The 12,464-nt window shown below is 39.2% G+C and overlaps 1 protein-coding gene across 4 annotated transcripts in view; it reads right to left on the bottom strand.

Annotated features, from left to right (window-relative positions):
- BMPR2 (bone morphogenetic protein receptor type 2) overlaps positions 1 to 12,464 on the bottom strand; it is a 188,560-nt gene that overhangs the window by 27,755 nt on the left and 148,341 nt on the right. For all 4 annotated transcript variants that reach the window (XM_019022494.4, XM_019022495.4, XM_063695101.1 and 1 more), the window contains 2 exons: positions 8,616 to 8,776; positions 6,840 to 6,987 (listed from right to left, as the gene is read on the bottom strand). In XM_019022494.4, coding sequence (XP_018878039.2) covers positions 6,840 to 6,987; positions 8,616 to 8,776 — 309 coding nt within the window. The remainder of the gene's footprint in view (positions 1 to 6,839; positions 6,988 to 8,615; positions 8,777 to 12,464) is intronic.

Genomic DNA, 12,464 nt, shown 5'->3' with positions numbered 1-12,464 from the left:
CAAAGAAATGCTCTCACTTTGTTGCCCAGGATGGAGTACGGTGGCATGATCATAGCTCACTGTAACTTGAACTCCTGCACTCGAGTGGCCTCCCTAATAGCTAAGACTACAAGAGTGTGGCACCATGCCCAGCTAATTTTTAAAAATATTTTTGTAGAGATAAGGTCTTGCCATGTTGCCCAGGCTGGTCTCATACTTCTGCCCTCAAATGATTTTCCTGCCTCAGCCTCCCAAGGTGCTGAGATTACAGGTGTGAACCACTGTGCCCAGCTCTAAAAATTCCTTTTAACTAACAGGTAGTATTTAGATTATGGACTTAAATATTATTAACTATTTTATCACTATTTAATAACCCTATTCATTGCCAATAAGCACAATCAACTCTGATGTTAGGTTTTTGATTTTTACAAAATATGATAATAAAATTAAGTTTATGTATATAATATATTGAACCACATAGAAGACCCCTGGGACCAACACTCAATGATCTAGTAGAAACCATGGCAAAGAACACAGAGACTGTTCCTGTCTCTTTACCCGTCCTCCCACCCTATTAAAATGACAAGATAAATTAGAAGGAAGAATGCCAAGACAGAGGATAAGGCATTTAGGTTCTAATCTTCGCTTCATCTTGACCTTGGAAAAGTCATTTAACTATTCTGTGTTTTAGATTTCCTGTAAGCAAAATGGCAATGTCTGCAGCCTTCCTTATATCACTTACATGGAGATAATACAAAGTTATAATGACCCAGATGGAAACCACATTACAAATAAGTTTATGTTTCATTTAAGTTTTGTTTCTATTTGAATACTCAAAACAACTCATAAATACTTGCCCTCCACCAATATTAAAAAAGATTTACAAAGATTAATTCTATTATCTGTGCAGCATCGCCCAAGTTTGTTGTAATACTGCCTTATGTATAAATACAAGTGATTTTCACATACTGTAAACATTTAAGCAGATACTTAGTGTTGATCAATAACATCAACATTGAACTTGAGAGATAAAATTAAAGGATTTAATAATCATGCCAGTTAGTATATCACTTTCTTCCTTGAAACCCCATGTGATAAAACCTTATCCTATACCATCTGTGAACTGCAAGATATTTACTAATGTATCTGATCTGTCTCTGAGACATACACACAACACATACACATACCTTCCAAGTGTTATTTATTATTTTTTTTCAAATGCTGGTTTAGTAGAATAACTAAAAATTCACAATTTTACTCTTTTAAAAAATTAGGTCCAAATTATAATTTTAAAAGTTGCTAAAGGAAATTGAAGCACAATCTTTCATGAATGCAATGGTTAAGAATTACCAAATAAATGTCCACTAAATCTTCACAGTTCAAAATCTAATTGTTCAATAGAAACTTGTTTAGCGCTAACTTAGTGTTAGGTATTAGAGATACAAAGGTGAATGTTAATGACAAAAATCATCATCATGGAAGATAATAACCTTACTGGATTTCCTTAAAACCTTACTGAATTTCCTTACTATCGCTGGATTGCTCAAGGAAAGTTTTATAATCTCATTTTCTTTAGAACTGCCCAAAATATCTTATAGTAATATCTAGCACTATCAGATACCATTACCTGCTTCTCACCCCATGTGCCACTTGTAAACTATGTCTCTACCAGTTACAGACCTTTTTTTAGCTCCCTTCTCAAATTACACTTATTCTTTCTTCCTTTTTCTATGTCTTCCTTTTTTCTTCCTTCTCCCCCTTCTATTTAAACTTTGTAGCATTTCACTCTTCCTCTGTAATACAGATAATTCATTTATTTTACTAACATTTTATAGAGAAGTAACCTTCATTACATAGTGTTTCCATTTAATAATACAGCACATACTGCATTTTGAGGTATATCATAAAAGTTTAAAAAATGTTTTATAAGAATTTTATAGTTGTATACACTATTCTCTAGGTTTACTAATATATTTATATGATCCTTTTTTCTTTTCTACTTCCACCTCATTTAATTGTTAAAATTTTCAAGAGTGCCCTGTATCCCTTGACTGTGCTTTTTAAATACTTTCCCCTCCTATATACACTCTGTAACATGATTTCTGTGTTCTTTATTCCACAGAAACTCTTCTAAAAATACCAATGACCTCCTCCTACTCAAATTCAAAAATCATTCCTCAGTTCTGTTTCCTCTTGACTTTTCAATTACATCTATTGCCATCAATCTTGGTGTGGTTTTTTATTTTTATTTTTTATCAGCTTCCTCAGGCTGAAATCTCAGTTCTTAAAGTTTTCTAATACTGACTTACAAGGCATTAGGATTTTTCAGTTTTCTCACTATTTTCCTGATCATTTGTCTTCTTAATTAACCTACTTCATGGGGGTAGTACCCCAATATTCAGTCATTATTCACCTATTTTTCTTTCTTTTTATGTTCCAGTTAAAGGAGTGCATCGACTCATAACTTCTCAGTTACCATCTCTATGTAGACAACTCCCAAATAACCATTTTAATCTTAAATTTCCATCTTATTTATTATTTTTAATTGTCTTTAAAAATTTATTTAGTTGTCTGTCAATACCCCATCGAACAGTCTCCAGGATTAACTCATCTTTCTGGTTGCCACTCTGACCCTCACTTTTTTTTTTTTTTTTTTTTGAGACAGTCTCGCTTTGTCACCCAGGCTGGAGTGCGGTGGCGGGATCTCTGCTCACTGCAACCTCTGCGTCCCGGGTTCAAGCAATTCTTTTGCCTCAGCCTCCCGAGTAGCTGGGATTACAGGTGCCCACAACCAAGCCCGGCTAATTTTTTTGTACTTTTAGTACAGTTGGGGTTTCACCACGATGGTCAGGCTGGTCTCCCGACCTCAGGTGATCCACTAGCCTTGACCTCCCAAAGTGCTGGGATTACAGGCGTGAGCCACTGTGCCTGGCCCACCCTCACTGTGTTTTAAGACTTCTGAATAGTTCCTTCTTTTTTTTTTTTAAGAGATGGAGTCTCGCTCTGTTGCCCAGGATGGAGGGCAATGGAGGCAATCTCGGCTCACTGCAACCTCCGCCTCCCTAGTTCAAGCAGTTCTCCTGCCTCAGACTCCCAAGTAGCTGGAATTACAGGTGACTGCCACCACGACCAGCTAATTTTAAAATATTTTTAGTAGAGATAGGCTTTCACCATGTTGGCCCGGCTGGTTTCGAACTCCTGACCTCAAATGATCCACCCACCTCAGCCTCCCAAAGTGCTAGGATTACAGGCCTGAGCCACCGTGCCCGGCCAACCTCTGAATATTTCTCAATTCCTTTGAATCCCATTCTTTTTATTTTTTGACATGGAGTCTCGTTCTGTCACCCAGGCTGGAGTGCAGTGGTGCGATCTCGGCTCACTGCAACCTCTGCCTCCCAGGTTCAGGTGATTTTCCTGCCTCAGCCTCCTGAGTAGCTGGGATTACAGGCGTGTGCCATTGCACCTGTCTAATTTTTGTATTTGTAGTAGAGCGGGGTTTCACCATGCTGGCCAGGCTGGTCTCGAACTCCTGACCTGGAGATCCACCCCCCACCCCTCTCAGCTTCCTAAAGTGCTGGGTTTGCAGGCGTGAGCCACACCTGGCCTGAATCTCATTCTTTTAATAGATAACCACAAGTACAGATTTCTTCTCTGCATTTTCTCCCAGATTTGCCTCTCCCCATTTCCATATCCAAGATTACGGGGTATTTTAAAGCAACTCTCTTCTTATTCCTTTATTTTTTTTTATCGTGGTAGAATATACATAACATAAAACTGATCATTTTAACCATTTTTAAGTGCACCATTCTGTGGTATTAAGTACATTCACACTATTGTACAACCATTACTACTAACCATTTCTAGAACTGTTTCTATCTTCCCAAACTGAAATTCTGTACCCATTAAACAGTAACTCTCCATTTCTTTTTCCTTTTTAAGCCCCTTCTAGTTCTATTTCTATTTTAATTAATCCTACATATTTGCTAAAATAATCTTCTGAAAACAAGATTTAATTGCCTTTCCCTATTCAAACATTTGATATCATTCTTTATTATTTATCAGATCAAAAGCAATAGTCATTCTTTGAACACAGTAGTTTTTCAAAATATATTGCTTGTAGTAGTGTACTAATCTGATGAAAAAATCATTTCAGTCAGACATGCTTCTAAAACAAAAATCCTACATGAGACTAGTAACAAAGAAATTACCAAACTGTGGTCAAAGTTCTGATAATACAATACTTGTGGGTTTGGGTGTGGTGGCTCATGCCTGCAATCACAGCATTTTGGGAGGCCGAGGCAGGAGGATCACTTGAGCCCAGGAGTTCGAGGCCAGCCTGGGCAATACAGCAAAACACTGTCTCGACAAAAAATAAAATATTAGCCGGGCGTGGTGGCATGCACCTGTAGTCCTAGCTACTCAGGAGGCTGAGCAGGAGGACTGCTTGAGCTCAAGAGTTCAGTGCTGCAGTGAGCTATGATTGCACTACTGCACTCCGGCCTGGGCAGGAGTGAGACCCTGTCTCTTAAAAACAAAACAAAAAAAGTACTTCGTATTTTTTTTTTTTTTTGAGACCGAGTTTCACTCTTGTTGCCCAGGCTGGAGTGCAATGGTGCAATCTCAGCATTGCAACCTCTGCCTCCCGGGTTCAAGCGATTCTCCTGCCTCTGCCTCCCAAGTAGCTGGGATTACAGGCATGTGCCACCACATCCAGCTAATTTTGTATTTTTAGTAGAGACAGGGTTTCACCATGTTGGTCAGGCTGGTCTTGAACTCCCGACCTCAGGTGATACACTTGCCTCGGCCTCCTAAGGTGCTGGGATTACAGGCGTGAGCTACCGCACCCGGCCAAAAAAAGTACTTGTTGATACTACTGCAATTACTGCTATTTTCAGAAAAATGCCTCAATTGAATCTCTGTACTTTTAGTTAACTAGAAAATATACTTCTAGATAACTGATTGACCTGTACTTAATCTACTAATCACTGATTTATTTCATTATATTTTTGAATTACAAACTAATGTTTGGCCTGGTGCGGTGGCTCACTCCTGTAATCCAGGCACTTTTGGAGGCTGAAGTGGGTGGATCACTTGAGCCCAGGAGTTTGAGACCAGCCTGAGCAACATGGTGAAACCTTGTCTCTACAAAAAAATACAAAAATGAACCAGGCTTGGTGGTGCATGCCTGTAGTCCCAGCTACTCAGAGGCTGAGGTGGGAGAATCACCTGACCTGGGGAGGTCAACACTGCAGTGAGCTGTGATAACACCACTGCACTCCAGCCTAGGTGACAGAGTGAGGCTCTGTCTCTTAAAAACATTTTATTTATATATATATATATATATATATACACACACACACTTGATACATATGTGTGTGTGTGTGTATATATATATACACACACTTGATATATATAAACTAATGTGTAATGCCTAATGTCTTTAAAGCCAAACAATTCAACTCCACTATTAATCTTCTTAAATTAAATAGCTCTATTTCATAAATTTGTCCAATGCTAGTTCCTTTTTCTATGCTTCTAATGTTGTTACTCCTAAAAGACAGTGGCCACACAGATCAAATCATCTGTATAGCACCTAGAAGAATGCAATGCCAGATTTATAGCTAAAGTTTTTAGATGATACTACAATGATGTAATCCCTAAGAAGGGAAAACTATAAATTCATTTGGCTATTTCAAGTAAGCCTCAAACAAACATTCACTTAAATGAGTATTCTTTCCCTTTTTTTGAGACGGAGTCTTGCTCTATTACCCAGGCTGGAGCGCCATGGTGTGATCTCAGCTCACTGCAACCTCCGCCTACTGGGTTCAAGCAATTCCTCTGCCCCAGCCTCCCGAGTAGCTGGGACTACAGGTGCTCGCCACCACGCCTGGCTAATTTTTGTATTATTAGTAGAGATGGGGTTTCACCATATTGGCCAGGCTGGTCTCGAACTTCTGACCTCATGATCCGCCTGCCTCGGCCTCCCAAAGTGCTGGGATTACAGGTGTGAGCCACTGCACCAGACCTTTTTTTATTTTTTTGAGACAGAGTTTTGCTCTTGTTGCCCAGGCTGGGGTGCAACGGCGAGATCTTGGCTCACTGCAACCTCTGCCTCCCGGGTTCAAGCGATTCTCCTATCTCAGCCTCCCGAGCAGCTGGGATTACAAGTGCATATTATTAGCAGAGACGGGGTTTCACCATATTGGTCAGGTTGGTCTCGAACTCCTGACCTCAGGTGATCTGCAAGCCTCGGCCTCACAAAGTGCTGGGATTATAGGCATGAGCCACTGCACCTGGCCAATGAGTAGTCTTTCACTGAAAGGAAGGAAGAAGAGAAAAGAGGAGGAAGGGAAGGAGATAAGGTGAGAGAAGAGGAAGAAAGGAAGAAAGAAGGAAAGAAGGAAGGAGGAAGAAAGAAGGAAAGAAGGAAGGAGGGAGAAAGGGAGCATGAAAAAAAAGAAAAGGAAAAAGTGTTTACAAATAATTCATTGCTTCTAATTCCTTATGGGTTCAACTCAGTAAACATCGTAAGTGTACCTTGTCTCAAACACTCAGATGGTGCATAAGGAAAATGTTTACTGCTAAAGCAATCAGAGACCAAACAAAATACAGTTAGATAAGCTATTACTGGCAATTAATTAAATTGCACTCAGATGAAAACCTGGAGTACTCTAAAAAAAAAATTCCTAATTTGCATCCTGCTGCTAATAATGTTTCTAAACACTAGATAGCAATGAACTAAAGGTTTAAATGAAAGTAAAAAGATTCTTACATAAAAGTTGAGTTAGGTACTATAGGTAGAGAAAGAAGATATAACTGCTTCATTTCAAAAAATATCAACTTTTGACAGTAGTTTTTACCTGGGAAGAGGTCTGTACATCTCATAAATATCTCCCAATAGATTAGTCCAAGAGCATACATGTCTACTTGTTTCAAAGCTGATTCACAGTCCCTCAAGTTCACAGCTCCTTCTAGCACTTCTGGTGCCATATATCTGATAGTGCCAACCTGATAAATTAGAGTGATATTTTTTAGAGAGAGAATGTAGCATATTCTGAAGAACAGACATTAGACCAGAAGTTATATGTAAATCTTAGTCATGTCAATGTTATTTGACCCTAACCATGTCATTAAACCTTTCTATAACTTATTTTTTACCTATAAAATGCCCTTCCTGAATAAGTAAACTGTGGTAAATCCATTTTAGTGAATACTATTAATCAATCAAAAAGAATGAGCTAGACTTTCCTATGTATATCAATATAAATAATCTGTAAGATACAGTGAGAAAATTGCAAAACAATATGTATACAACTTAATATTTTTTAAAATTCACAAAAATACAGCTGGGTGGCCAGGTGCAGTGGCTCACGCCTGTAATCCTAGCACTTTGGGAGGCCAAGGCGGGCGGATCTCAAGGTCAGGAGATCGAGACCATCCTGGCTAACACGGTGAAACCCCGTCTCTACTAAAAAAATATAAAAAATTAGCCAGGCATGGTGGCGGGTGCCTGTAGTCCCAGCTACTCAGGAGGCTGAGGCGGGAGAATGGCGTGAACCCGGGAGATGGAGCTTGCAGTGAACCATGATCGCGCCACTGCACTCCAGCCTGGGCGACAGAGAGAGACTTCGTCTCAAAAAAAAAAAAAAAAAAAAATACAGCTGGGCGTGGTGGCTCACACTTGTAATTGCAGCACTTTGGGAGGCCAAGGTGGGTGGATCACCTAAGGTCAGGACTTCAAGACCACCCTGACTAACATGGAGAAACCTCGTATCTACTAAAAATACAAAAATTAGCCGGACATGGTGGTACATGCCTATAATGCCAGCTACTCAGGAGGCTGAGGCAGGAGAACTGCTTCAACCTGGGAGGCAGAGGTTGCGGTGGGCTGAGATTGCACCATTGCACTCCAGCCTGGGCAACAAAAGTGAAACTCCATCTCAAAATAAATAAATAAATAAATTTTTAAAATCACAAAAATACATATATGTTGTGCACAGACAAGTATATATGAATGCAGAGAACAAAGTTGGGAAGGATATGTTCCACACTGTAATGGTGATTATCAGAAGGTGGACTGTGTTATCTTAAACTTGGTAACTTTACCCTTGCCTCAAAAATCAGTTCCTACAAATTGGTTCCTAATGCTTGTAAAAATGACTTGGAATGGCAGTGAGTTCCAAAATAAACTGATGAACTTTACAAAGGCCTTTATGAGATGTCTTTTATATTTCCTAATTTTGTAATTCCTAGTATTCTATAATTGGCAGTATATGAGGATAATTCTCCTGAGTCTCACTCTGTCACCCAGGATGGAGTGCAGTGGCACAATCTCAGCTCACTGCAACTTCCTCCTCCTGGGTTCAAGCGATTCTCTTGCCTCAGACTCCTGAGTAGCTGGGATTACAGGTGCGTGCCACTGCGCCTGGCTAATTTTTGTATTTTTAGTAGAGATGGGGTTTCGCCATGTTGGCCAAGCTGGTCTCGAACTCTTTACCTGAGGTGATCCACCCACCTGGGCCTACCAAAGTGCTGAGATTACAGGCGTGAGCCACCACACCTGGCCAGTAGATGTTTTAATTAAATTCATTATCATTTCAAAGTACATCAGTGTGATACCTTTTATATACACTCACCTCGCTTATGGCTGCATTATCTTCCTCCCCTGGGCGCACCAGTCTATTTCCAGTCAGCCTCATGGACAGTCCAAAGTCACTAATAACACAGGTTCCATCATTTTTCACTAGGACATTTCTGCTGTTTAAATCTCGATGGGAAATTGCAGGTTTATAATGATCTGTTTGAATAATTTCAAATATTTATCAATGAGTAAAAGGGACTATTGAACATGAACATACATAAATATAGAAGTAGTATTATTTTTCTGCCCATTAATTTTCTAATAACAAAAAAAGAGAAATCGAAATTTCAACTCACACTCATCAGTATTTTCTAATATATTTTATAATATAACTCCTGTTGAATGTATAGTTAAACATTAACTAAAACTAACAAACATGCTGCCGCTTCAGATTCTAACACGCACTTGTTTTTTCTCTTCATTTATAGTATAGGGCTGTAAAAGGAGGCAATACAGAAAGGAATATTTGGTATAAACATAAAAAAAAAAAAAGTCTGCTTGTCTAAAATAAGTATCAGTGAAAAACCAATGGAGCTCCAAAATTTTAACGTAAATCTTAAACTGCTCTCCTATGGCTTAACAGATCAAATCTGTGACAGCACATTCCAGTTCTGCCCTGAGGTTTAGCCATATCTCTAAGCCCACCTCAGCTTTTCAAATCTAACCACAAATAGTTTTACAATGGTTTGGAAAAACAAGTGGAGGAAGTGGTATCTCTCACCAAGATATGAAAACTTGTTTTTCTGATTTTACAGAAGCAAAGTAGTATTATGCTCCTTCTATTACTTTTTTATCCTTATCATAGGACTACAGGCTCCATGAAGGCAGAAAGAGAACATCTTTTACCTGACTTTAAAAGGCTTGGCACAGAGTAGACACACAGTAAATGATTGCTGACTGAAAGAATGAATGTAACCTAAGCCTCTCACCAAATATAAGTACATTATATTTTTCTTCTCTATAAGGAAATCTTATATAAACCTTGTATTAAATAAAACCATAGCTCTGGAACTGAAAAAAAATTCTATAGCACAATTTCTGAAATTTAAAATATCTGCTTAGGTATAGAGAAAAACAGAGCAATCAGAACAAAGTCAATACATTTACTAAGGATTTGTATTTTGGCACAAATAGACTCAGTATTCAGATGTATTACCCTCATTAATGAGCATTCAAATGCAATTTCACCAATAATGAAACTATAGATAATTATAATAATCATTGATGTAAAAAAATTAAGCAACAGTACAATTTGAAGAAAAAATAGGAGTTACCAATTTCTTCACCTAAGAGTTGATTTCTTTCTCATTTCCTCCCTTACCCACTTCCTGTTCTCCAGTCTTCCAAAGCTTGTATTAACTTGGCTCCTACTCAATTCCTGCAAGAGCTGCATTTCTTACTCTGGATAAAGCCACAACATAAATATATGTCGTACAATCTTGAGCTAATATTTATATAGGAAAACTCATGGAAACATTGGAATATATTTATGTAATAATACCAAATCAATGGGCAGAACTATAGACTGCCCTTTTGAGAAAAGTTTTCCCTTTTAAACTCCCCTCTGTACTCATTTTAATTTTCTTTATTTGGGTGTGGAGGGAGGGTGGAACATACAATAATTTTGCCCTGGGCAGAACACTGCAGTAGGCAAATATCTCAAAGGAAAGCACAACAAGATATTAGTTATATGTATTTTTAAAACTTGACCAAAAATAGTCAATCTATGGATATTTATACATATTATTACCAGTGCTATCCCCCTGCCCTCCCAAGGACATGAAAGACTATATACAAACTACTTAACAGTAATTTTCTGGTGAAGTCTGAGTTGTCTATATCTATTTTTTTGGTCAGATATTTCTTTGGTAATAAGCATGCGTTGCTATTATAATATGGAAAAAATTCATAGGGAGATCTTATTACAAATAAATAAATAGGTTCAATTCTTCCTTATTCGGAAGCAACAAACAGCTGAATAAGTAATAACAGTATAATTCCTTACTACCAAATTTCTACTCCAAATAACAAAGTTATATCTGAAGATGCTGGGAAGGATAGAATTCAGTGAAAGAGCACTTCAAGTAAAAATAGTATAGTATAGGCATACAGATGATCTTTCACTTACAGATGGTTTGATTTATGATTTCTCAACTTTACAGTGGTGGGAAAGCAGTAAACAATCAGTAGAAACCATACTTCATTCCTTTTTATCACTTTCAGAACAGTGTTCAATAAATCACATGAGGTATTCAATCCTTTATTATAAAGTAGACTTTGTATTGGATGATTTGGCCAACTATGTAGGCTAATGTAAGTGTTCTGAGCATATTTAAGATAGTTTAGGCTAAGCTATGATGTTCAGTAGGTTAAATGTATTAAATGCATTTTCAACTTACAATATTTCTAACTTATGATCTTTTTTCTTTCTTTTCTTTCTTTCATTTTTTTAAAACAGGGTCTCTGGCCAGGCATGGTGGCTCACGCCTATAATCCCAGCACTTGGGGAGGCTGAGGCAGGTGGATCACGAGGTCAGGAGATCGAGACCATCCTGGCCAACACGGTGAAACCCTGTCTCTACTAAAAATACAAAAAATCAGCTCGGTGTGGTGGCGGGTGCCTGTAGTCCCAGCTACTCTGGAGGCTGAGGCAGGAGAATGGCATGAAGCCGGGAGGCAGAGCTTGCAGTGAGCCAAGATCACGCCATTGCACTCCAGCCTGGGTGACAGAGCGAGACTCCATCTCAAAAGTAAATAAATAAATAAAAACAGGGTCTCGCTCTGTTGCTCAGGCTGGAGTGCAGTGGCATGATCTTGGCTCACTGCAGTCTTGACCTCCTGGGCTCAGGCAATCCTCCCACCTCAGCCTCCTAAATAGCTGGGACTACAGGTGCATGCCACCACAGCCAGCTAATTTTTTTATTTTTGTAGAGACGGGGTCTCACTATGTTGCCAAGGCTAGTCTCAAACTTCTGAGCTCAGGAGTTTGATTCTCCTGCCTCAGCCTCCTAAAGTGCTGGGATTACAGGGATGAACTACCATGCCCAGCCAATTTATAATCAGTTCATTGGGATGTAATCCCATTGTAAATCAAGAAACATCTGTACTTGGGAATATTTTTTATTTATTTATTTTATTTTTTTTGAGATGGAGTCTCGCTCCGTCGCCCAGGCTGGAGTGCAGTGGCGGCAATCTCAGCTCACTGCAACCTCTGCCTCCCGGGTTCAAGTGATTCTCCTGCCTCAGCCTACCGAGTAGCTGGGACTACAGGCGCACGCCACCACGCCCAGCTAATTTTTTTTGTATTTTTAGTAGAGACAGGGTTTCACATGTTGGCCAGAATGGTTTCGATTTCTTGACCTCATGATCCACCCACCTCGGCCTTCCAAAGTGCTGGGATTACAGCCTTGAGCCACTGCATTCGGCCAGGGAATATTTTTTAAATAATCGGGTAAAAAACATGAATTCTGGGCAGGCACAGTGGCTCATGCCTGTAATCCCAGCTCTTTTGGAGGTCGAGGCAGGTGGATCACCTGAGGTCAGGAGTTTGAGACCACCCTGGCCAACATGGTGAAATCTTGTCTCTACTAAAATACAAAAAATTAGCCCAGCATGGTGGTGGACGTCTGTAATCCCAGCTACTTGGGAGGCTGAGGCAGGAGAATCGCTTGAATCCAGGAGGCGGAGGTTGCAGTGAGCCGAGATTATGCCATTGCCCTCCACCCTGGGCAACAGAGTGAGACTCCAAAAAAAAAAAAATCCCATAAATTCAAATAGCTACCATATTTACATGCAATAGCAGCATCTATGTACTTAGTTTTTTAAAAGGTATTACCCTTATTTA

This window comes from Gorilla gorilla, chromosome 11, assembly GCF_029281585.2.
Source record: "Gorilla gorilla gorilla isolate KB3781 chromosome 11, NHGRI_mGorGor1-v2.1_pri, whole genome shotgun sequence".
Lineage (NCBI taxonomy): Eukaryota > Metazoa > Chordata > Mammalia > Primates > Hominidae > Gorilla > Gorilla gorilla.
This window is presented reverse-complemented; position numbering and strand designations above follow the sequence as displayed.